Raw genomic sequence first — 21,625 nt, forward strand, 5'->3', positions numbered from 1 at the left:
CGCCGGGCGTGCATTTGGGTGGTGCTGTGTCCGTTTCCCGTGGGGGTATCAGCACCGCCGGCGACGAAAAAGTAGCGGAGTAGGCTAGCGTATGGCATGTGTGCTGTTCCCGCACGCGCCGTGAGGGAGAGGGAGCATAGATAGTACGTGGATACGCATGGACGTCGAGGCGGTGTAGCTGTGACGCGGGGCGGGGCCCCATGCTGACGGGCGGGAACCGATATGGCCGACGGTGGTGGCGGTGAACGAGCGCCGGGTGCGATACGCGGAAGGGAAGTGGAAGGCGCGTCAGGCGTCGACGATTGCAGAGAGAGTGTGGCGGTGTGCAATACTTGCAGCGGGATGCGGCGATGGGGGCGACACAGCGTAAGCACGAGGCTATGTTTTGCTTGCCATGTCTTTGTGTCACCGTCCAATGATAGTACTTACCGCGGCTTGCCTGGCCGTAACGACTTCGACCAAAACAAAGCCGTGGTTATTACAGTACAGCCAGATTCATAACGATAGGCCCTGGCTTCGGAAAAACAGGCTTAGTCAGAATATCAAATTTGAAATCCAGACAGCGTACGACCGAGGAGAGGGGGAGCGGACAACAAGCGGAGATATCGGCGGCTACCGGACACGGCCAAAATATTCCCGCGCCGACCCATTTTGCTAAGCATATTATTTTTTGTCGAGGTCCATCGTTATGAATTTGGCTGTAAGCATCCGACAGCTCGTTCCGCCCAGTAAGAGGCTATCAATTACGCCTCTCGTTTTCGTAAAACCACTATGACATCAACGGCCATCACTCCAGAATCCATCTTGCCCGCTCTTCTTTGCCGTCTGGCCCCTTCTGGCTCTACTACTCGCCTGAGTCACCTCCTTCGGGATGCCCGCAACGATTCTCAAAAAACACCTAAGCGAATCGCCTCCCTCCTTGATGCAATTGCCTCAATCAGCGTGGAAAATCCTAAGGGCGATGTTGTCGCTGTTGCTCTTGACAGCGGTGAGGACTCGTCGATCTTTGTCGCTTCGAACACTGGCGTGTCGACACAGCTTGTTGCCCATCTTACATCCGTGTGGGCCTTGCTCTGCCAGATCAGCAAGGCAGTCCCAGCGGATCAGGGATCGCCTACCCTGGTGAACGAGATTTTTCGCAACGACGACATCAAAGAACTTGAACGGCGACTCACCATCCAGGTCTACCGGTTTTCTTGGCGCAAGTTTTATGCTCGTTTTTCGAAGCGAGTGGACGTGTTCATTCGTAGCCTCACTCTTGTCACGAAGTGGTACTCCGAAAAACCACAGTTGGTGGAGGAACACAAGCGCTTCGAATTTTCCAAAACCTTCGCAAGCGCATCGTTCTTTCTTGCCCAGGCGATGCAGAACTTCTTCGCATCCACGAGTATATTATCACCCTGACAAGGAGCTTGGAACCGCATCTGAGCGCCCCATATTCTTACTTGGACACTATCCAGCGCGGCATTGGTGCGTCTGTATTCTCTGCTTCTGACTTACGCATTCGTTCTTTTTCGTGTACTGATGAATCCTGCACAGACGATCATGTACTCGACGCCTTCATTCCTGTACGACGCTACCTCGAAAAGGTCCTCTCGCTCTCGCGTTCTGCATATGCATTATTTCTGGCGGCTCATTCTCGAAAGCTCAAGCCATTCCTCTCGAAGCCTCTCAAGATCGTTTCTATACCGCCTCGCCTGGACAGGGAGTACCGTGCCGATTTTTACCATTCAGCCTTTCGCAAATTTTGTCAGGACCAGAGCGACGTGACGCAAAAAATCAAAGGAGATCTGCATCAACAGAAGATCCCTACGGAGTTCTCCGAGCTCTCAGACGATCTTCGTGACATGATGCTGGACGAGGAGTGGAAGAATAGGATGGTCACGCCGTTAGGGGCTGCGTTGCAGAAGGAGAAGAACTCTGCTATCAAGCTGGACGAACGTGGATTATCTGGACGCGCATGCGTCCATTGTGAATGCTTGCTCGTCGCGCATTTTGTGAAGAACAAGGCATCTCTTCGACCATACGACTATATCGGATTATCAAAGCTCTTATGTTATGGATGCCACAGCTACTTCCGCGCATACAACATGACCCACCCAGGCAGGAGATTTCACGCCAGGGGCACGCATGGCAAGGTCTATATTCCATGGGTGCCACCCACTCTCGAAGACGGAAGTGAGAACGACGTGCGGGTGCGCATGTGTGAATCCATGCTAGAAGACTTGGATGTGGTGTGGTCAGCATCTCAGCAGAGGATGTCTGACAGCACGGATGCCTCTAGATCGAGTATGATACGAAATCCAGACGGGTGGAATACAGAAGACGAGATGATTGGTGAGCGATTTGTTTGCATCTCACGTATGGCGCATCTGACGACTGAATTGTCCGTTCAGATCAAATGGAATCATCGCTATAGAGAGCCGCTTACATGCCTTTTAGACATGCGCATGCAGTATTCTTCGTCTATGAATGTACATTATCGCCTCTCAAACACAGTGGTCTCTCACATTTCCCCACCCCATCCATCTTGGCCATGCTGTTAGCCGCGCAACCTTTGAATGTAGCAGTCTCTAAATCCAGCCTTGCTCTGCAGGACAATATTTCGATGGACACATATCATTTGATAATCCACCTATGTTGACCCAGGATTTACCATTATTTGCATTCCACATCCATCTATCCATGCATCTGTTCGCAAGCCGCCAGGTGACAGTGTATTTCCATGCCCGCTACGAGTTCTCTTTCACCTTCTCTGCCCTTCAGAATTTACACATCATGCCTCACGACGCGCTTCAGTTGTCGCCCCGCCTTCTCAGGCCACATCCAGATTATGCGGATGCTGCACCTTTTTGCAATTTTTCGCTCACTGGGTTCGCAGCCGTTTTTTTTTCAGGAGCTGCATGCCGCTGCTGGGTTATAGCATGATCGACGGCCCAAGGGCACGTGCGGACCAAGTTTGGACACATTCGTCCAGGCCCAAGGCAGGTGCGAGTGACGCGTACATACGCGAGAGACTCGAGACTGTGCACCGCTCGCGGCTCTCAGGCGGCGCGCGGACGGTACGCGTGTATAGTCAGTCAGACGCACGGCAGCGCTGTCCGCCCCTAAAATGAAGCGCATGAGCCCTATAACCCCGAACCAAGGGAGCTGTGCGTGCGTGTGGAAGAGAGCCCCGACGGCAACAAGAATCGGGATGCAGAGCGCTGCGGGCGCGCGTCGAAGCGGCGGAGGCAAGTGATCGGATAAGCAAGCGAGCGAGATAGCGTGTGAGTGAGTGAGAGTACTCATGAGTGGGTGAGTGTGTTTGATGCCAGAATGTTGAAGGCGCGGCGCGCCTCGGAGCGGATGAGTCAAGGACTGGTGAATGGGGATTCATGCAGACGAGGGGGACATCGAGCGGTGTCGTCTAATCATGGTCCCCCATACTCCCGCGCGCGTGCACACGAGGGTAGCGCCCGTCGCCGGAAGGATAATGGATACATCCCGCAGGCATGGAAGCCATCGACGGTGTGCGCGGGCCCCCACCATCCGCATGTGCGGCACAGATGCCTGCGGATCCCGAGTGGCGTGTCCAGCACGCGCAGAGCGCGCAGTGAGCGGACGGCGTCGCATCGAGCATGTCCCGCCAGATTCCGTCCGTCATCCGCCCGTCGTCCATTTGTTCGTCGCGTAGGGCGTGGGCGTGCGTGTCGGCGGTATGGTGGTGGTGCGGGCTGTGCAGGATGCACGTAAGTCGGTGGATACTAGTATGTTCCGCGTGTCTGGTGAATGATAATGGATGATGGATGATGGACTGTGGGCCAGGCGCACGTCGGGGATCGCGGCGGGCACTGGCGGGCTGGCAGGGAGTAGAGAACGGGATGGACGGGTTGTGGGCGATCAGTTAGCGGCACGGGCGTGATTTGGGTGGTGCTGTGTCCGCTGCCTGTGGGGCATCAGCACCGGCGGCGATGAAAAAGCAGCGGAGTAGACTAGGGTATATATGGCGTGTGTGCTATGCCCGTATGTGCCGTCCGGGCCCCATGCTGACGGGTGGTGACCGAGCACCCAGCGAAGAACGTGTCTGGAAGTGGAAGGCGCGTCGGGCGCCGACGACTGCAGAGAGCGCGATGGTGTGCGAGACTCACAGCAGGATGCAAGCGATGGGAGTTGCCGATCGAGAAACCGCGACGGGAGGTCGGATCGTCGTCCGTGAAGGACACAGCGAAAGCGAACATGTGCCCCTCCCGCGCCGTGCTTTGGAAATGGCGGATTGAGACCATCTGAGACGAACAAGGACAGACACCCCCTTGGGCGTCTCCTGCAGTGGCAAGCAGCCCACGCGACATGGACGTGTCCGACCGGGTTCGGCGATGTGCGGCGGCGCCCTCTCACTTCCTCTCACTAACGAGTGTTGACTGCCAAATCACCACTCGCATTCGATTTCAGGGGCTGCCAACTTATTAGAGTTGCTATCCACAGCCTACAACCCCTTTTAGCATGTAAACATTACACTTAGTTCAGATGGAACATATATTGAATCAACAAGATGTTCTTAGGTCACTCAAAGCACCATTGTGACAAATTAAAACTACCACTTCAAACTGCTACATCAATAGAGTCTATTGGTCCTATTCCAAAGAATTCAATCTTCCAGATTCTGAAGATTTGGGCAGTGGACACCATTTGTAGCACTAATGGACTAGAGATGGATGAGTCTGATAAGAATGTGCAAACTGTTATAAACTGCTTGTTCAATAACCCCAAGAGTAGAGGGTTCTTTCCTAGGTCACATAGAGTGACAGAATGGATATAAAAGCTTGACTATATTAGGGCAATAATATAGGAGCAGATAATGGTCTGTGTTAAGCCTGCTAGGCTTAGTCGCGTGCACGTGATGCACTAAGAGGGGTTCCCTGGGCTAAAGCTGATTGTGACGGCCCAACGAATAAAGACGACGGCTCGTCTTTGGGCTTGTTCCAAGAAAGGCTGATCTGTATTGATCTTTTCCTCGAAGAGTCGAAGGAGATGCTGATTGATCACGTGTCGATGTTCGTCTGGTACGAACAAGTCTTCTCCGATACAACAGATGACTTCGGAGGGATCCCAATGGATGACTCGATAGGCAGCGAGTCCTTGATAGGTTGCAGGCGGTAGAGAATGATAAGAGTGATGAGACGAATCCAGTGCTTCGTCAGACTGTGTATGGTTCTTTAGATCTGACAGAGATCGCGAAGCGTGAGCTGAAGGTAGCCAGACGCCGAGCGCAGTGCTGAGATCAAGATGTATACAAAGTGAACGAGCTGAGGCTTCTAAGAAGCTCAGCTCTCCTATATATAGTACAGGGCTATTTAGGGCGGGACGGACATATGGTCCATGCTTCTAAACGCTAAGTACTATCAACGATCGATGCATGTAAGCCGCAGTCATTGTTCGTACTCCGCGGCTCTTCGATGTAACCATGTATAGTAAGTATATCAAATGTCTGTCCGCATCAATAAGCAATCAGGAACCGATCACAATCGACATCAGTAAGCACAATAGAAAGGAGATCATAATATGTAAGCGTTCATGCGTCAGCATGTAAATGATAAACAGTCCGAGTCCGAGTCATGTGCGTAGCTCATGACCATGTCCTGAGTCACGTGCCTAGACGCGTGTCAAGTCACAGTCCTAGTCGTTAACAGTTCGAGTCCAAGGGAACATCTGACCTTCCCTTCTGTCCACGTGCCAGGCACGTGTTAGGACACGGTCCTAACAGTCTGCTTTAGTAGGGTAACTAGGGCAATTGTTAAGCCACTAGGCTTATTATGTGCAATAAGCACTAAGAGGGGTTCCCTAGGCTATATAGAGTATGAGGGTCCAATGGATAAAGATGATTAATTACCTTTGGGTATAGAAGAGAAATTCTTGATTACTATTAAGCTTGTCTTTGAGTAAATGTCGAAGGTGATCTTTGAGAGTTGGACAATGTTTGTTAGACACATGGCTATCTTTACCTATCTAACAAATAACCCTAGATGGATTCCAAGATAGGACCCTATATGTGGTGAGTCCTTGGTATATTATAGAGAAGGGAGGATAAGAGCTTTGAGACAAATCTAGTGCTCTGTCAGACTAGGTATGATACTTTGGATCTAGTAGAATTTATAATGTATAAGCTAAGAATGTAGCTAGATGCTAGGCATAGTGTAGAGATTGAATTGTATACAAAGTGAACAAGCTAAGCTTTTGAGAAGCTTATCTTGGCTATTTATACATACAAGCTATTTAGGATGGGATTAAGATCTGGTCCATGCTTCTAAATGCTAATCTACTTAACAGGTGCCAGGACTTCTAAAAGATTGAGTTCATGATTATGATTAGCAATTCATAGTCTATAATTATCCATATATAGTAAGTAACTCAAATGTCTATCCACATTGTTATGAATCTAAGAACTAGTTGTGATTGACATGGGTTAGTATATAAGCAGAAATGTATTATTAAGTCATATACTATAAATATTCATGTATCAGCATATTAATGGCAATTAATCTGAAATCATTTTTTATATCTGAGTTATGTGCATATCTTATAACCACTCCCTTGAGTTACATATAGGGCATGTATTGAGTCATAGTCCTAATTGTTAGTGTCTAAGTCTTATGCATATCCTCTGACCATTCTTCTAGATTATGTGTGAAGCATATATTAGAATATAGTCCTAATACCAGCTCTTGCCTACCTACACTTATAAGGGTGTTTTTTGGATGTGTTTTACACTTAGAGGCATTAGTAGCATATTAGTATAGCACAAGGGCATATAGATTCCAAGTGGCATGTCTAGCATATCTAGAGTATGTCTATTGGGAAGTTTGTGGTATATAGAGCATGTTTAATTAGATTCCATATAATGTCTGCATGACTGTTTATAAGTTGTGTAGAAGTTGTGTAAGGCATATGCCATATATATATGTTAGCCACATGATGGTGATGCTGGCTATATAAGGTGCATATTAGTGGATACTAGATTCTGTATGTCTAGTGAGTAATAATAGATAATAAATGATAATAAATAATGGGCCAGGCATAGGTTGGGGATTGTGGCAGGCTCTGGTGGGCTAACAAGGAATGGATAATATAATAGATAGAGCTTGGAAAGGATAGGCCAATGGATATATATTTGGATAGGGCCATGTCTGTTGCCTATAGGGCATTAGTAAGGTAAGATAAAGCACGTTATACCTATATGTATCAAGGAAGAGAGAGTATAAAGATGAAAATAGACATCAAGGTAGTATAGTTATGATATAGTATAAGGCTCTATATGGATAGGTAGAAAATGATATGGCTAATAGTAGTAGTAGTGACTAAGGACTAAGCAGTATACATACTTATACATAGAGTAGATAGATATAAAGTTATCTAGGAAACCACCCTCTTGTATTAGCTCTGGATTATATCTAATAGTATCTAAAGTATCTAGAAGTATCTAATTTCCCAATTGGGAGCAATATATTATGAGCATTGGATTGGATTTCTAAATTAGGAACTATCTTTTTCTATGGTTGAAAAGATAGTTTCTAATTTTATAATATTAGTACCAATTCCATACTAAGATATCTTTGATTAGTAGCAGGAAATGGTAATTACAACCACTCTATTATCAAGAAGGTAAAGATATGGCACATTCTATGCTGTTTTAGCATATTACTGTTCTTTATGTATGCCTGCACTATTATCTTGTAGCTTGTTTACTAACTTTCTAGCTGCCTTTATAGAGGGCATAAAAAGAGAGGGATGTGTATTGATGCCCCCAGCTACCACAAGAGGCGATGAAGGCCTTGGTACCTTAACCTTGTACACAAGATCATTGAAATCATTATTGTCAGCTAATGCCCACTGCTGGTCAATATAGGACACAATATGTGGGTCAGGCATAGGAATATGCTACATATAACCTTGTAGACCTTGCCTATTAGTATAGTGGTTGATATTGTCTTATATGGTGCACAATTATTATTACTATCGGTGTTGCAATCTTTAAAACCATCCACATTGTCTATTATCTCATTATGTAAAGGGTGCTCAAACTTGGTATTTTTCTCTAGCTATTAGGCTGTAGAAAAAACAGCCATATTGGTATATGGTGCTAGAATGATATATTTGCCTACTATGCAGGAAATATGTGCACTAAGCATATTAAGATCATCTTTAACAATCTTGTGTTTATTTATGCTCAGACATGCCATACATATACTTCTGTCCCTATTCTCTACCTTACTAGTGGCTATTTGGAAAACCCCTCTCTCTTACTAGATTCTAATTACTTATAATTATTGATAATGCTAAATTGAGCTAATTATAGCTAATTATCCATATTCATGTTCTTGATCAAACTTGCAAATTAAGATAGAATTTTATATACTAATAGAGTCCCATCAAATATTATACTCAATTATAGTTTTACATATTCTAAATTCGAATTATATAAGTGCCATAATTTGTTTTTATTCTATATAGAGTGTATTATTTATTTTCCATTGGGTTATTATCTTATCAGCTAGTGTTTAAACTAAATTTCAGCAAACATGACTTTTTAGGTATTTATTAACCTATTTATTTATAAGATAGAAGAAAGTTAAATATTGAATAAACTAGAGATATTGAGATTGCCTATAATATGTCTACTTATTTAGACTACCAAGTCAATATATTAGACCTTATGGCTTAGTAGCTTAGAGCATTTGTCTTGGGTGCTTATATATATGAGGTTGCTGGTTCAATTCTGGCAAAAGGCAAGTTAGTTGTAAGGTATATTCTGTATTTAGGTATCCAACCAGTGCTTTAATAAACATAACTCTATAAGAAGGCTATGAGAACTGTGATGCTTGATTCATTATTATTTTTCTGAAATTTCAAGCTATAATCAATCCTAATAATTCCTAATTTAGGAAAATTATGTCTAATTAGAACAGGTTTAGAGGGAGGGTAAGCAAATAATCTCTAATCCTAATTATTCTGAATTATGCATAAATAGAACTAATTAGAGCATAATACAAAAGATTGATTTCCCAGATGTCAAAGGGGGGTGTTAGTGGACAATCATAGAGAATGTGTGATGGTATGTGAGACTGGCAGTGGGGTGTGATCAACGGAGACACTGTGACAGTGTCGGATCATTGTCCGAAGGATGCAATCGAAAGCCAACATGCCCCCATCCATCTTCCCAGACAATCTAGACGCGAGACGGGGTGGGATGTGACAGCTCGACGCTTAGCTCACGCGTCTCGCGGCACGGGGCGGCTCCGCGCCAGGCGGCCGGATGAGCAGGGCGGCGACCAGAATGATGGCCGGGGGTAGAAGATCATAGGCAGGTCACTCGCTCGCTTGCTCTTTGCTCGATCTCCTGGGAACTCCTCCAGCCGTCCTCACTCGGCACATGTCATGTCCGGCTCTCCCTCTCGCCTGCCCTCTCGTACGATCGCGGTGCAAACTGCCAAACATCCCCAGACGCATATCCAGAGCCAGAGCCAGCGTCCTCAGGCCATCGTGCGCATCCCGTTTCCACCTGTCCTCGGCGCGCGCGCTCACCTGGTATCCCTTCGCTCACAGCCGTCCCACACTCCCTCTGCCCCTCCCCTTGTCCCATATACGCACACTCCTAGCTATCCGTGCTCTCTCGCTCTGTGCGATCTGTCCACGACGCGCGCAGCACTTGTCCCCTCCTCTCTGTACGTCCCTCCCGATCACTGGTTATTCCTCCTTTCTTTTTTCCTCTTTGCGGCCCATCGCACGATTCCTCTTCCCGTTCGCGCCATTATCCACGCCCACATGTGTGCCCAATTGCGTTGCGCGTCGTGCGTCTCGGTTTCTATTGTTTACCGCCTCGTCGCGACGAGAGGTGCACTGCAGCTACGCCCCCACCCATAAGGCATCCAGTGCCCCCCTCCCTTCAAAAGACGTCTTCCACCCCCATCCTCATCTGTCCCCATCCGCGTGTCATACCTCCTTTGTCGTGTCTCGCTCTTGTCCGCGCGTCCCGAGTTGGTTCCCTTATCACCCACGCTGTCCACCTATTTTTGGCCTTGCCCCCGTTTCACCCGCCTTGTCAGTAGCAGCGCTAATTAACTCCCGTCTTCCTTCCCACCGCCGGCTGTCGCCCAATTCGCACCCGCACCCGATATCCATACTCCACAGCACCACGCCCGCACGCAGCGTCCCGCGCGTGCGCCTCCTCATCGCGCGCGCGCACCCCGCGCCTGTCAATGTGGACATCGCGCCGGAAGGAGCGCTCGGTGCGTGCCTATGCTCTCACCCCTCACCCCATGTCTCACGCCGACTCTGATCCCTCGCCGCGCCGTCCCTCGCATGCCCTCGTCAGCGTCGGAGCCCCCGCCCGCCGCGCCCCTGGGAGCGCCCCCACCCACAGAGGGATGGACCGCGACGCAGATCCTCGCCCCCATCCTCGTCGGGCTCGGCCTCCTCGTCCTCTTCGCCCTCGCGCTCCTCCTCCACCGCCTCCACCACCGCCACCGCTCCTACGCGCGCGCGCGCCCCACCCCCTTCCCGCACCTCACTGCCGCAGCCGACACGGCCCCCAGCCCGACCTCGTCCGGCTTCAGCGGCGCGCGCGCGCGCATCCCACACGTGCGCCCGCGCCTCCCGCTGCACCTCCCGTACGTCGCCTTTCTGTGCGCGCGGCGCGTGCGCCCGAAGCGCGCGTCCGCGTGGTGGGACATTGACGGGACGGCGTCGGGCCTGGGGATGGCGACGGGCAGCGCGGGCGCGCTGGCGGAGCGAAAGAGCAGGGAGAGCAGGGAGAGCAGGGCGGCGGCGTACAGGAGCGGAGAAGCGGTGGCGGTGGCGGAGGACGTGGAGGTGGGCGAGGCGGCGCCGATGATCCGGATGCACCCGGCGCACGTGCACGCGGCATCGTCTTCCTCGTCATCGTCTGCTTCGTCTTCTTTGACCGCAGCGCCACCGCCCCCTGTGCCAGATCCGGATCCGGAGACGCAGGGAGAGACGTGGCTCGGGCCGTGGGCCGCGCCCGCGTGCCGGGCGTGGGAGGCTGCGCTTGGGCTTGGGCTCGATCTGGGCTCGCGCGTGGGGCTGGGCGCGCGCAGGCGGCGCGCGGTGCCGGTCGTGCCGCGGCGCGCGTCGCGCAGTTTCCGGATCGACGGGGACGAGTCGGAGGGTTCGTCGGACGAGGACGGCGGCGCGGGTGTTGGCACAGGTGCACGTGCAGGCGCGGGTGCAGGCGCGGGTGTTGGCACAGGTGCACGTGCAGGCGCGGGTGCAGGCGCGGGTGCAGGGGAGGCTGACGGGGCGTACGGGCGCGGCACGGCGGGGTCGCGTGCGAGCGGGCGCACGAGGGCGGAGGGGAGCATGCGGACGAGCGAGTATGAGGCGGAGGAGCGGGACGAGGCCATGCCGCTGCCGCTGATGGGGGTCGGGATGGGGATGGGGATGGGGATGGGAATGAGGTTGGGGGTTTCTGGTGGGGACGTTGGCGTCGGCCCACCGCTAACGATCGACGTGACGCAGGGTTATCGGTCTAAGTATGGCAATGGCAATGGGTACAGGTATGAGCCGGTGGCGAATCCCGGGGAGGAAGGAGGCGAGGAAGAGGGCGAGGGCGAGGAGCGCGCGGGTGGGAGAGGTGTGGGCGTGGTCGTGGACGTGGACGCGGGCGGGGTGCTGCTCATCTCGCATGACGGCGAGGACTTTGCGACGCCGACGGACACGGTGCACACCCACACCCACACCGGCGCGGGAGCGAGGACGCCGGGCGGGTCTGGGAGCGGCGGGAGCAGCGTGCGGACGTTCGGAACGGGGGCGGCGACGTTCGGGTCGAAGCGGACGGAGTCGTACGCTGGGACGCCGGTGACGGCGACCGGAAGCGGGTCTGGGGGCAGCGTGACGGGGACAGTGAGCTCGAGGGAGGGCGCGCGGGAATGGCGACGTGGGAGGGCGGGTCGCAGCATCGATGTGGTGCCGCCGACGCCGGTCGGCCGGCGCGATAATGTGAGTGTGCAGGGCCCCCTTGCTTCTTTCCCGCACCTCGGTTTCTGTCGCGTGCTGACCGCCGTGCGTGCGCGTCGCGTTTTGTTTTATGGCAGCCGCTCACGAACGCCGCGCCGCCATCGCCGGACTCCTCGCCGTGGACGCCGCCGATCCCCCCGCTCACGCTTGCGTTCCCGCTCCCACCCGCGCATCCGCACCTCGTGGGTATGCAGCGCCTGCGAGAGCGCACGCTCGCGAACGCCGCGTCGACTTCCGCGCTCGTGGGCACGGCGCGCCCGCCTGCGGAGGGCGTACGGTTCCAGCCGCCCCCTGTGTTCGCGGCGTCTGCGCCGGATCTGAATCTCTCAAAGCAGCAGCTGCAACACGACGGCTGGGGCGCCGCGGCCCTCAACCCGCGAGCAGGGGCGAGCAGGGACGGGAACAGGACCGCGACCGGGACGGAGGCGTACCCCTCGTCGCGTCATACCCCGCGATCGTCGCTCGGGTCGCCACCGGCTGCGCCTCCGTCCAATTCGTACTCCCTCGGGCTCGTGCCTGGGTCGGCGATGGCGCAGCACCCGGCAAGGTCGCGGGGAAAATCCGCGTCCCCCGCGCGCTCGCCGCGTCCCTTGCCCAATGCATCGCTATCGTCGGCGTCGTACCCCCCGCCGAATCCGCCCCTGAACCAGCGCGTGCCCACATCCCCGCGGCACTCGCCCAATGCGTCGTTATCATCGGCGTCGGCACCCCAAGCGCACCACACGCCGACGCCTTCCTCGTCCTCGGCCTTATTCGCGTACCCCCTGCGCCCCACCCTCGCCCGCACGCACGCCCACACCGCCTCTGCCTCCTCCTCCTCCTCCGCATCGTACCACACCACCGCACATCCCGCCGCCCTGCTGTCATCTGCAGACCCCGCGCCCGCGCGCTCGCGCTCCCCGTCCCCACACCGCTCCACAGGCCTGCACTCGCCGCGCCCCTCCCCCTCCGCCTACCCCTCCACGCTCTCGCCCTCCCTCCACCTCCGCACGCTCTCCCCGCCGCCGCTCACCTCCCCGCACGCCTCCCCGCGGCACCTCCCACGCCCCCTCCCCCCCGCGCCCCCGCGCGCGCCGTATGCGCTCGAATCCTACCCCCCGCCGTCGCCGACGTACCTCCCCCCGCCGCACTCCCCGTTCCCCGGCCGCTCGCCCGCGGCCTCGCCCGCCCCCACGCACGCGACGCTCCACCTCCGCCCGTCGGACCCACAGAACCTGATCCCCGCCGCCGTGCGCAGCGCGGGGTACAACCCCTTCGGCGCGGCCATCCGGTGACGCGCGCGTCTGCGCCTGCGTCCGTGCTTGTGTTTGTATCGCCGGCTTTCGTGCTCTGTTCGAGAACGGGCCGACGGACCTGGGATGTCCTGTTTGTGTGTAAAAAATCTGTGGCGCCCGCGCATACGTCCGCCCGCGCCGTTGTGTGTTGTACTCCCGTGCGTGTTGTGCTCTGCTCCATGTTGCACCCTTATCCTCTCATGTTCCCGTTATTGTTGTTGTTGTTGTTGTCGTCGTCGTCTTCTTTGCTCGTGGTGTGCCCCGCTCTATGCCGGCTGCCGCCCGTACCGCCTTCGTTGCTCCCTTATGTGTCTACTTACTCTAGTCGCTGCCGCCGCTCACGATTCGTGCGGCCGTTGTTGTTGTTGTTTTGTTATTCGTCACACTATCGGCACTGCGGGCGCTGGATCTCCTTTCCTCGCGCTCTGTATACTTGCGTTATACTCAGCGGACCGTACGTACGTACGTTCGAACGTTCGACTCTCATGCGTGAATTGAAACTGAGAGCCGTCTGGTGGATTTTCCCGTATCCCCGCGTGCGTTCTATGACAGCCGCTAGTGGCCTTGCGATGCGGGACATCGAAGTTTGTGCAAAGACCGCAAGCTCAAAGACGGCAACGTGCAGACGCACTGATAGATAGGTGCAAATTATAATAAATAACGGGTTCCCCGCATGATGTGTACCTAGCAGCCGATGTACTAACATCTGAGATGTTAGTTAGCGATGCCAAGTCGATGCAACTCCATAGTATCGGAAGGAGGGCCAAAAAATAGAGGTGAGCAGTCACGTAAGAGGAGGGAACGAGAGGCCTCATCAGCCTGGGTAGTTCATCAGACGATATCGACGGACATATTATTTTTGACCATGTTGAGATTCGCGGACGGCTCGCACGCGTGCAGATAAACAGTATTGTGAAGGCGAGGCTGAGCTGGATGATTGTTCAATTGAAAGAGTGCATGGCTCAAGTGGGGTAGCTGGGACGGATGAACAAGGCGAGAGCTAAGGATCACCGTGTTCGGGAGGCTATGATGCAGATTCATGGGCTGGAAAGAGTTCTTGTATGTGTGTTGAATGGACCACTCGGAGATCAGATGTGCAACACTTGGAATGGAAACGAATCGCTTACCAGCCAAGCTGTCTTCTGGTGCGAACTCTCCCTCGTCCATTGGAATGATATCCCCTGATCCAGAGGCATCCGTACTATCAGATGTCCCCCGCCGATATGAAGACCACACTACACCCAAGTCATGTAGCATGATTTCGCACAGGCGCACCCGCACCTCATTCTCACTTTCTCCTTCAAAAGTGGGTGGCACTCATGGAAGGCAGACTTTTCCATGCGTGCCCCGGGCACAGAAACTCCTGCTTGGGTGGTCAAGTCGGACGCACGGAAGTAGCTGTGGCATCCATAACACAAGAGCTTTGATGATCCGATATAGTCGTATGGCTGAAGAGACTCCCTGTTCTTGTCGAAATGTGCGACGAGCAAGTATTAAAGTGGACGCGTGCGCGTCCAGATAATCCGCGTTTGTCCAGCTTGATGGCAGAGTTCTTCTCCTTCTGTAACTCCGTCCCTAACGGCGTGACCACCCTATTCATCTACTCCTCGTCCAGCACCATGTCACGAAGGTTGTCTGAGAGCTCGGAGAACTTCGCAGAAACCGTCTGTTGGCCCAGATCTCTTTCGACCTTTCGCATCACGCCGCTATGGTCCTGACAAAATTTGAGAAAGGCTGAATGGTAAAAATCGGCACGGTACTCCCTGTCCATGCAAGGCGGTATGGAAACGATCTTGAGAGGTTCCGAGAGAAATGGCTTGAGCTTTCGAGACTGGGCCGACAGAAACAATGTATGTTGAGAGCGCGTGAGCGACATTACTTTTTCGAGGTAGCATCATATAGGAAGGAAGGTGCCGGGATCTAAATGAAGGTCTGATTGCAATATTTATCAGCGCACAAAAAAAGGAGCGAGTAAGAAGACACCGATGCACCAATGTACCTGTATGCTATCCAAGTAAGAATCTGGGGCGCTCAGATGAGATTCCAAACTCCTTGCCAAGGCGGTACAAGTCCTGTTAATGTTAAGAAGCGTCGCGTCGGTTGGGCAGGGAAGAATTATGCCGGTGCAAAGGCTTCTGAAGATCACAAAAAGTTTCCTACAGTCCCTGAGCACTTTCACCATATTTGGTTGATTAGAGTACCACTGCGTGGCAAGGGTGAGGCCATGGATGAACGTGTCCGCCCACTTCCAAAAACGAACGTGAAACTTGCGCCAAGAAAGTTCATCCCGGGAAAAACCGTGCGGTGCACGCAGCGATTCATCTTCGCAAAACCACCATGACATCTCAGGCAATCAATCCAGAATCCGTCTTGCCCGCTCTTCTTTGCCGTCTGGCCCCTTCTGGCTCTACTACTCGCCTGAATCACCTCTCTCGAGATGTCCACAACGATTCTCAAAAAACACCTAAGCGAATCGCCTCCCTCCTTGATGCAATTGCCTCAATCAGCGTGGAAAATCCTAAGGGCGATGTTGTCGCTGTTGCTCTTGACAGCGGTGAGGACTCGTCGATCTTTGTCGCTTCGAACACTGGCGTGTCGACACGGCTTGTTGCCCATCTTACATCCGTGTGGGCCTTGCTCTGCCAGATCAGCAAGGCAGTCCCAGCGGATCAGGGATCGCCTACCCTGGTGAACGAGATTTTCCGCAACGACGACATCAAAGAACTTGAACGGCGACTCACCATCCAGGTCTACCGGTTTTCTTGGCGCAAGTTTTATGCTCGTTTTTCGAAGCGAGTGGACGTGTTCATTCGTAGCCTCACTCTTGTCACGAAGTGGTACTCCGAAAAACCACAGTTGGTGGAGGAACACAAGCGCTGCAGCAATCTTCTTCGAATTTTCCAAAACCTTCGCAAGCGCATCGTTCTTTCTTGCCCAGGCGATGCAGAACTTCTTCGCATCCACGAGTATATTATCACCCTGACAAGGAGCTTGGAACCGCATCTGAGCGCCCCATATTCTTACTTGGACACTATCCAGCGCGGCATTGGTGCGTCTCTATTCTCTGCTTCTGACTTACGCATTCGTTCTTTTGTTCATATACTGACGACTCCTGCATAGACATTCATCTGGATCCTGGCACCTTCCTTCCTGTACGACGCTACCTCGAAAAAGTCCTCTCACTCACGCGCTCTGGATATGCATTATTTCTGGCGGCTCATTCTCGAAAACTCAGACCATTCCTCTCGAGGCCTCTTAAGGTCGTTTCCATACCGCCTTGCGTGGACAGAGAGTATCGTGCCGATTTTTACCATCCCACTTTTTGCAAATTTTGTCAGGACCATAGCGACGTGATGCAAAAAATCGAAGAAGAATTGCGCTAGCAGAAGATTCCTACGCAGTTCTCCGAGCTCTCAGACAACCTCCGTGACATGGTGCTGGACGAAGAGTGGAAAAATAGGATGGTCAAGCCGTTAGGGGCAGCATTGCAGAAAGAGAAGAACTCTGCTATCAAGGCGGACAAACGCGGATTATCTGGACACGCACGCGTCCACTATGAATGCTTGCTCGTCGCACACTTTGTGAAGAACGCGGCATCTCTTCGACCATACGACTATATCGGATTATCAAAGCTCTTGTGTTATGGATGCCACAGCTACTTCCGCGCATACAATATCACCCACCCGACCATGAGGTTTTACGCCAGAGGCACGCATAGAAAAGTCTATATTCCATGGGTGCCACCTACTCTCGAAGACGGAAGTTAGAACGGTGTTCAGGTGGATATGTGCGAGTTCATGTTACAAGACTTGGCTGTGGTGTGTTCGTCATCTCAGCAGAGGATGTCTGACAGCATGGATGCCTCTAGATCGAGTATGATACGAAATCCAGACGGGTGGAATACAGAAGACGAGATGATTGGTGAGTGATTTGTTTGCATCTCACGTATGGCGCATCTGACGACTGAATTGTCCGTTCAGATCAAATGGAATCATCGCTATAGAGAGCCGCTTACATGCCTTTTAGACATGCGCATGCAGTATTCTTCGTCTATGAATGTACATTATCGCCTCTCAAACACGGTGGTCTCTCGCATTTCCCCACCCCATACATCTTGGCCATGCTGTTAGCCGCGCAACCTTTGAATGTAGCAGTCTCTAAATCCAGCCTTGCTCTGCAGGACAATATTTCGATGGACACGTATCGTTTGATAAGTCACCTATGTTGACGGGGTCTCTTTGTTTCATACCCTTCTGTTACTCTCAACCGTTGTGTTTTAGACCTTCTCCCACGACACGATCCATGCAAATGCTCAAGGTCTCGACTTTGCATCGCCAAATAGAGATTAAAAAAATTACTACATCGGCAGCCGGCTGCTGGGTACATATTCGAGCCTCGAACGAGATAACACATCAGGGAACCCGGGATTTTCAATGATTTGCCTCCCTATGCGTCCGTTCGCAAGCCACCGAATCACGGCGTATTTCCATGCCCACTATGAGTTTTCTTGCGACACATCACCTTCTTTGCCCCTTTCTGAATTTGCACGTTATGGATCACGATGTGCTTCAGTTGTCGGACCTCCTTCTCGTGTGACATCCAGATTATGCGGATGTTGCACCTTCTCGCAGTGTTTTGCTCACCAGTCCGCGGCTGTGCATCGTTCGCAGCTCGCAGGCGACACGCGGACGGCGCACGTGTACAGTCAGACGCACGGCAGCGCTGTCCGACTCTAGAATGGAGTGCATGAGCCCTATAACCCCGAACCAAGGGAGCTGTGCGTGCGTGTGAAAGAGAGCCCCGACGGCAACAGGACTCGGGATGCAAAGCGCTGCGAGCGCACGTCGAAGCGGCGGCCCACGCACACCGTCGACGGCTTTCATGCCTGCGGGATGTATCCATTATCCTTCTAGCGACGGGCGCTACCCTCATGCACACGCGCGCGGGAGTATGGGGGACCATGACTCATCCGCTCCGAGGCGCGCCGCGCCTTCAACATTCTGGCATCAAACACACTCACCCACTCATGAGTACTCTCACTCACTCACACGCTATCTCGCTCGCTTGCTTATCCGATCACTTGCCTCCGCCGCTTCGACGCGCGCCCGCAGCGCTCTGCATCCCGATTCTCCGATTCTTGTTGCCGTCGAGGCTCTCTTTCACACGCACGCACAACGCCCTTGGTTCAGGGTTATGAGGCTCATGCGCTTCATTCTAGGGGCGGACAGCGCTGCCGTGCATCTGACTGACTATACACGCGAACCGTCCGCGCGCCGCCTGAGAGCCGCGAGCGGTGCACAGTCTCGAGTCTCTCGCGTATGTACGCGTTACTCGCACCTGCCTTGGGCTTGGACGAATGTGTCCAAACTTGGTCCGCCCGTGCCCTCGGGCCGTCAATCGTGCTATAACCTAGCGGCGGCATGCAGCTCCTGAAAAAAAAACGGCTGCGAACCCAGTGAGCGAAAATTTGCAAAAAGGTGCAGCATCCGCATAATCTGGATGTGGCCTGAGAAGGCGGGGCGACAACTGAAGCGCGTCGTGAGGCATGATGTGTAAATTCTGAAGGGCAGAGAAGGTGAAAGAGAACTCATAGCGGGCATGGAAATACACTGTCACTTGGCGGCTTGCGAACAGATGCATGGATAGATGGATGTGGAATGCAAATAATGGTAAATCCTGGGTTTTCTAATACATTATCTCGTTCGAGGACATATACCCAGCAGCCATCTGCCGATGTACCATTTTTCAAATTTTCTATTTGGCGATGCGAAGTCGGTGTTTGAGAGCATCTGCATGGATTGTGCCGTGGAAGGAGGGCTAAAGCACAAAATTTGAGAGTAACAGAAGAATAGGGAACAAAGAGACCCCGTCAACATAGGTGACTTATCAAACGATACGTGTCCATCGAAATATTGTCCTGCAGAGCAAGGCTGGATTTAGAGACTGCTACATTCAAAGGTTGCGCGGCTAACAGCATGGCCAAGATGTATGGGGTGGGGAAATGCGAGAGACCACTGTGTTTGAGAGGCGATAATGTACATTCATAGACGAAGAATACTGCATGCGCATGTCTAAAAGGCATGTAAGCGGCTCTCTATAGCGATGATTCCATTTGATCTGAACGGACAATTCAGTCGTCAGATGCGCCATACGTGAGATGCAAACAAATCGCTCACCAATCATCTCGTCTTCTGTATTCCACCCGTCTGGATTTCGTATCATACTCGATCTAGAGGCATCAGTGCTGTCAGACATCCTCTGTTGAGATGCTGACCACACCACATCCAAGTCTTCTAGCATGGATTCACACATGCGCACCCGCACGTCGTTCTCACTTCCGTCTTCGAGAGTGGGTGGCACCCATGGAATATAGACCTTGCCATGCGTGCCCCTGGCGTGAAATCTCCTGCCTGGGTGGGTCATGTTGTATGCGCGGAAGTAGCTGTGGCATCCATAACACAAGAGCTTTGATAATCCGATATAGTCGTATGGTCGAAGAGATGCCGTGTTCTTCACAAAATGCGCGATGAGCAAGCATTCACAGTGGACGCGCGCGCGTCCAGATAATCCACGTTCGTCCAGCTTGATAGCAGAGTTCTTCTCCTTCTGCAACGCAGCCCCTAACGGCGTGACCATCCTATTCTTCCACTCCTCGTCCAGCATCATGTCACGAAGATTGTCTGAGAGCTTGGAGAACTCCGTAGGGATCTTCTGTTGATGCAGATCTCCTTTGATTTTTTGCATCACGTCGCTCTGGTCCTGACAAAATTTGCGAAAGGCTGAATGGTAAAAATCGGCACGGTACTCCCTGTCCAGGCGAGGCGGTATAGAAACGATCTTGAGAGGCTTCGAGAGGAATGGCTTGAGCTTTCGAGAATGAGCCGCCAGAAATAATGCATATCCAGAACGCGAGAGCGAGAGGACCTTTTCGAGGTAGCGTCGTACAGGAATGAAGGCGTCGAGCTCTCCATGATCGTCTGTTCAGGATTCATCAGTGCACTAAAAAGAATGAATTCCCAAGGTAGGAGCAGGAAACAGAAACGCACCGATGCACCCCTGAATAGTGTCCAAGTCGGAATATCCGGCGCTCAGATGAGGGCCCAAACTCTTTGTCATGGTAATAAATATCTCGTGGATGTGAAGAAGTTCTGCGTTGCCTGGGCAGGAAGGAACGATGCGCTTGCAAAGGTCTTTGAAAATCCGAAGAAGATTGCTGCAGCGCTTGTGTACCTCCACCATCTTTGGTTTATCGGAGTACCACTGCTTGACAAAGGTGAGGCTATCAATGAACATGTCCGCCCGCTTCGAAAAACGAGCATGCAACTTGCGCCAAGAAAATCGGTAGACCTGGATGGTGAGTTGTTTTTCGAGTTCGATGATGTTGTCGTCGTAAAAAATCCTGTCGACCTGGGTAGGCGATTGCTTATCGGCTGGGACTGCCTTGCTGATCTTGCAAAGCAAGGCCCCCACAGCTGTAAGATGGGCAACAAGCCGTGTCGACACGCCAGTGTTCGAAGCGACAAAGATCGACGAGTCCTCACCGCTGTCAAGAGCAACAGCGACAACATCGCCCTTAGGATTTTCCACACTGATTGAGGCAATTGCATCTAGGAGGGAGGCGATTCGCTTAGGTGTTTTTTGAGAATCGTTGTGGACATCTCGAGAGAGGTGATTCAGGCGAGTAGTAGAGCCAGAAGGGGCCAGACGGCAAAGAAGAGCGGGCAAGATGGATTCTGGAGTGATAGCCGTTGATGTCGTGATAGTCGTTAATGTTGTGATAGCCGTTGGTGTCATGGTGGTTTTACGAAAACGAGTGGCGAAATTGATAGCCTCTTACCAGGCGGAACGAGCTGTCGGATGTTTACAGCCAAATTCATAACGATGGACGTCGGCGCGGGAATAACTTGGCCGTGTCCGGTAGCTGCCGATATCTCCGCTTGTTGTCCGCTCCCCCCACTGCGTGCACCACAGGGTTTTTCCCGGGATAAACCGTGGACAAAAACCCTGGATAATAATAAAGTTTTGGTTTTCGTTTGTCCGAGGAAATGACCTAAAAAAACTCAAAATTTCACCAGAGTTTTATCCCAGGATAAAGCTATAACATAACATTGAGTTTAAGCTCAGACATTTTCTTTAAATTTGTCCTACAGTAAACCCTGGGATAAAACTCTGGATAATCTTTAACTCTTATGTCATAGGACTTTTGTCACACACAATAAAATGCAAAAAATGCCACATAAATTCGGTGAGTGCCTTAGTGGTCATTGCAGTTATCAAGACTGTACAAGGGCTGGCTTGAATCAACATTCATGATAATATATTGGAAAAAGTAAACCTTGACG

General features: G+C 52.3%; 5 protein-coding genes across 5 annotated transcripts; 3 read left to right on the top strand and 2 right to left on the bottom strand.

Annotated features, from left to right (window-relative positions):
- Window positions 1–771: 771 nt before the first annotated feature.
- Window positions 772–3,249, top strand: HETIRDRAFT_452568 (uncharacterized protein; the record flags this gene model as incomplete). Its single annotated transcript, XM_009549542.1, has 5 exons — window positions 772–1,387; window positions 1,540–2,195; window positions 2,978–2,988; window positions 3,049–3,062; window positions 3,119–3,249. The coding sequence occupies 5 exons, from the start codon at window positions 772–774 to the stop codon at window positions 3,247–3,249; spliced, it is 1,428 nt and encodes a 475-aa protein (XP_009547837.1).
- Window positions 3,250–3,409: 160 nt separating this feature from the next.
- Window positions 3,410–4,331, bottom strand: HETIRDRAFT_102200 (uncharacterized protein; the record flags this gene model as incomplete). Its single annotated transcript, XM_009549543.1, has 3 exons — window positions 3,410–3,716; window positions 3,814–3,928; window positions 4,034–4,331. The coding sequence occupies 3 exons, from the start codon at window positions 4,329–4,331 to the stop codon at window positions 3,410–3,412; spliced, it is 720 nt and encodes a 239-aa protein (XP_009547838.1).
- Window positions 4,332–9,411: 5,080 nt separating this feature from the next.
- HETIRDRAFT_452570 (uncharacterized protein) lies at window positions 9,412–13,283 on the top strand (the record flags this gene model as incomplete). Its single annotated transcript, XM_009549544.1, has 4 exons — window positions 9,412–9,824; window positions 9,880–10,262; window positions 10,349–11,991; window positions 12,087–13,283. The coding sequence occupies 4 exons, from the start codon at window positions 9,412–9,414 to the stop codon at window positions 13,281–13,283; spliced, it is 3,636 nt and encodes a 1,211-aa protein (XP_009547839.1).
- A 1,993-nt stretch (window positions 13,284–15,276) lies between these two features.
- On the top strand, window positions 15,277–17,050 carry HETIRDRAFT_427943 (uncharacterized protein; the record flags this gene model as incomplete). The annotated part of the gene is made up of 4 exons (XM_009549545.1): window positions 15,277–15,582; window positions 15,633–16,332; window positions 16,404–16,543; window positions 16,667–17,050. 4 exons carry the CDS (start codon window positions 15,277–15,279, stop codon window positions 17,048–17,050), a joined length of 1,530 nt encoding a protein of 509 aa, XP_009547840.1.
- Window positions 17,051–19,455: 2,405 nt separating this feature from the next.
- On the bottom strand, window positions 19,456–21,077 carry HETIRDRAFT_452572 (uncharacterized protein; the record flags this gene model as incomplete). Its single annotated transcript, XM_009549546.1, has 3 exons — window positions 19,456–19,512; window positions 19,602–20,260; window positions 20,330–21,077. The coding sequence occupies 3 exons, from the start codon at window positions 21,075–21,077 to the stop codon at window positions 19,456–19,458; spliced, it is 1,464 nt and encodes a 487-aa protein (XP_009547841.1).
- Window positions 21,078–21,625: the final 548 nt, after the last annotated feature.

The sequence above is a fragment of the Heterobasidion irregulare genome, assembly GCF_000320585.1.
Source record: "Heterobasidion irregulare TC 32-1 unplaced genomic scaffold scaffold_06, whole genome shotgun sequence".
NCBI classification, from domain to species: Eukaryota; Fungi; Basidiomycota; class Agaricomycetes; order Russulales; family Bondarzewiaceae; genus Heterobasidion; species Heterobasidion irregulare.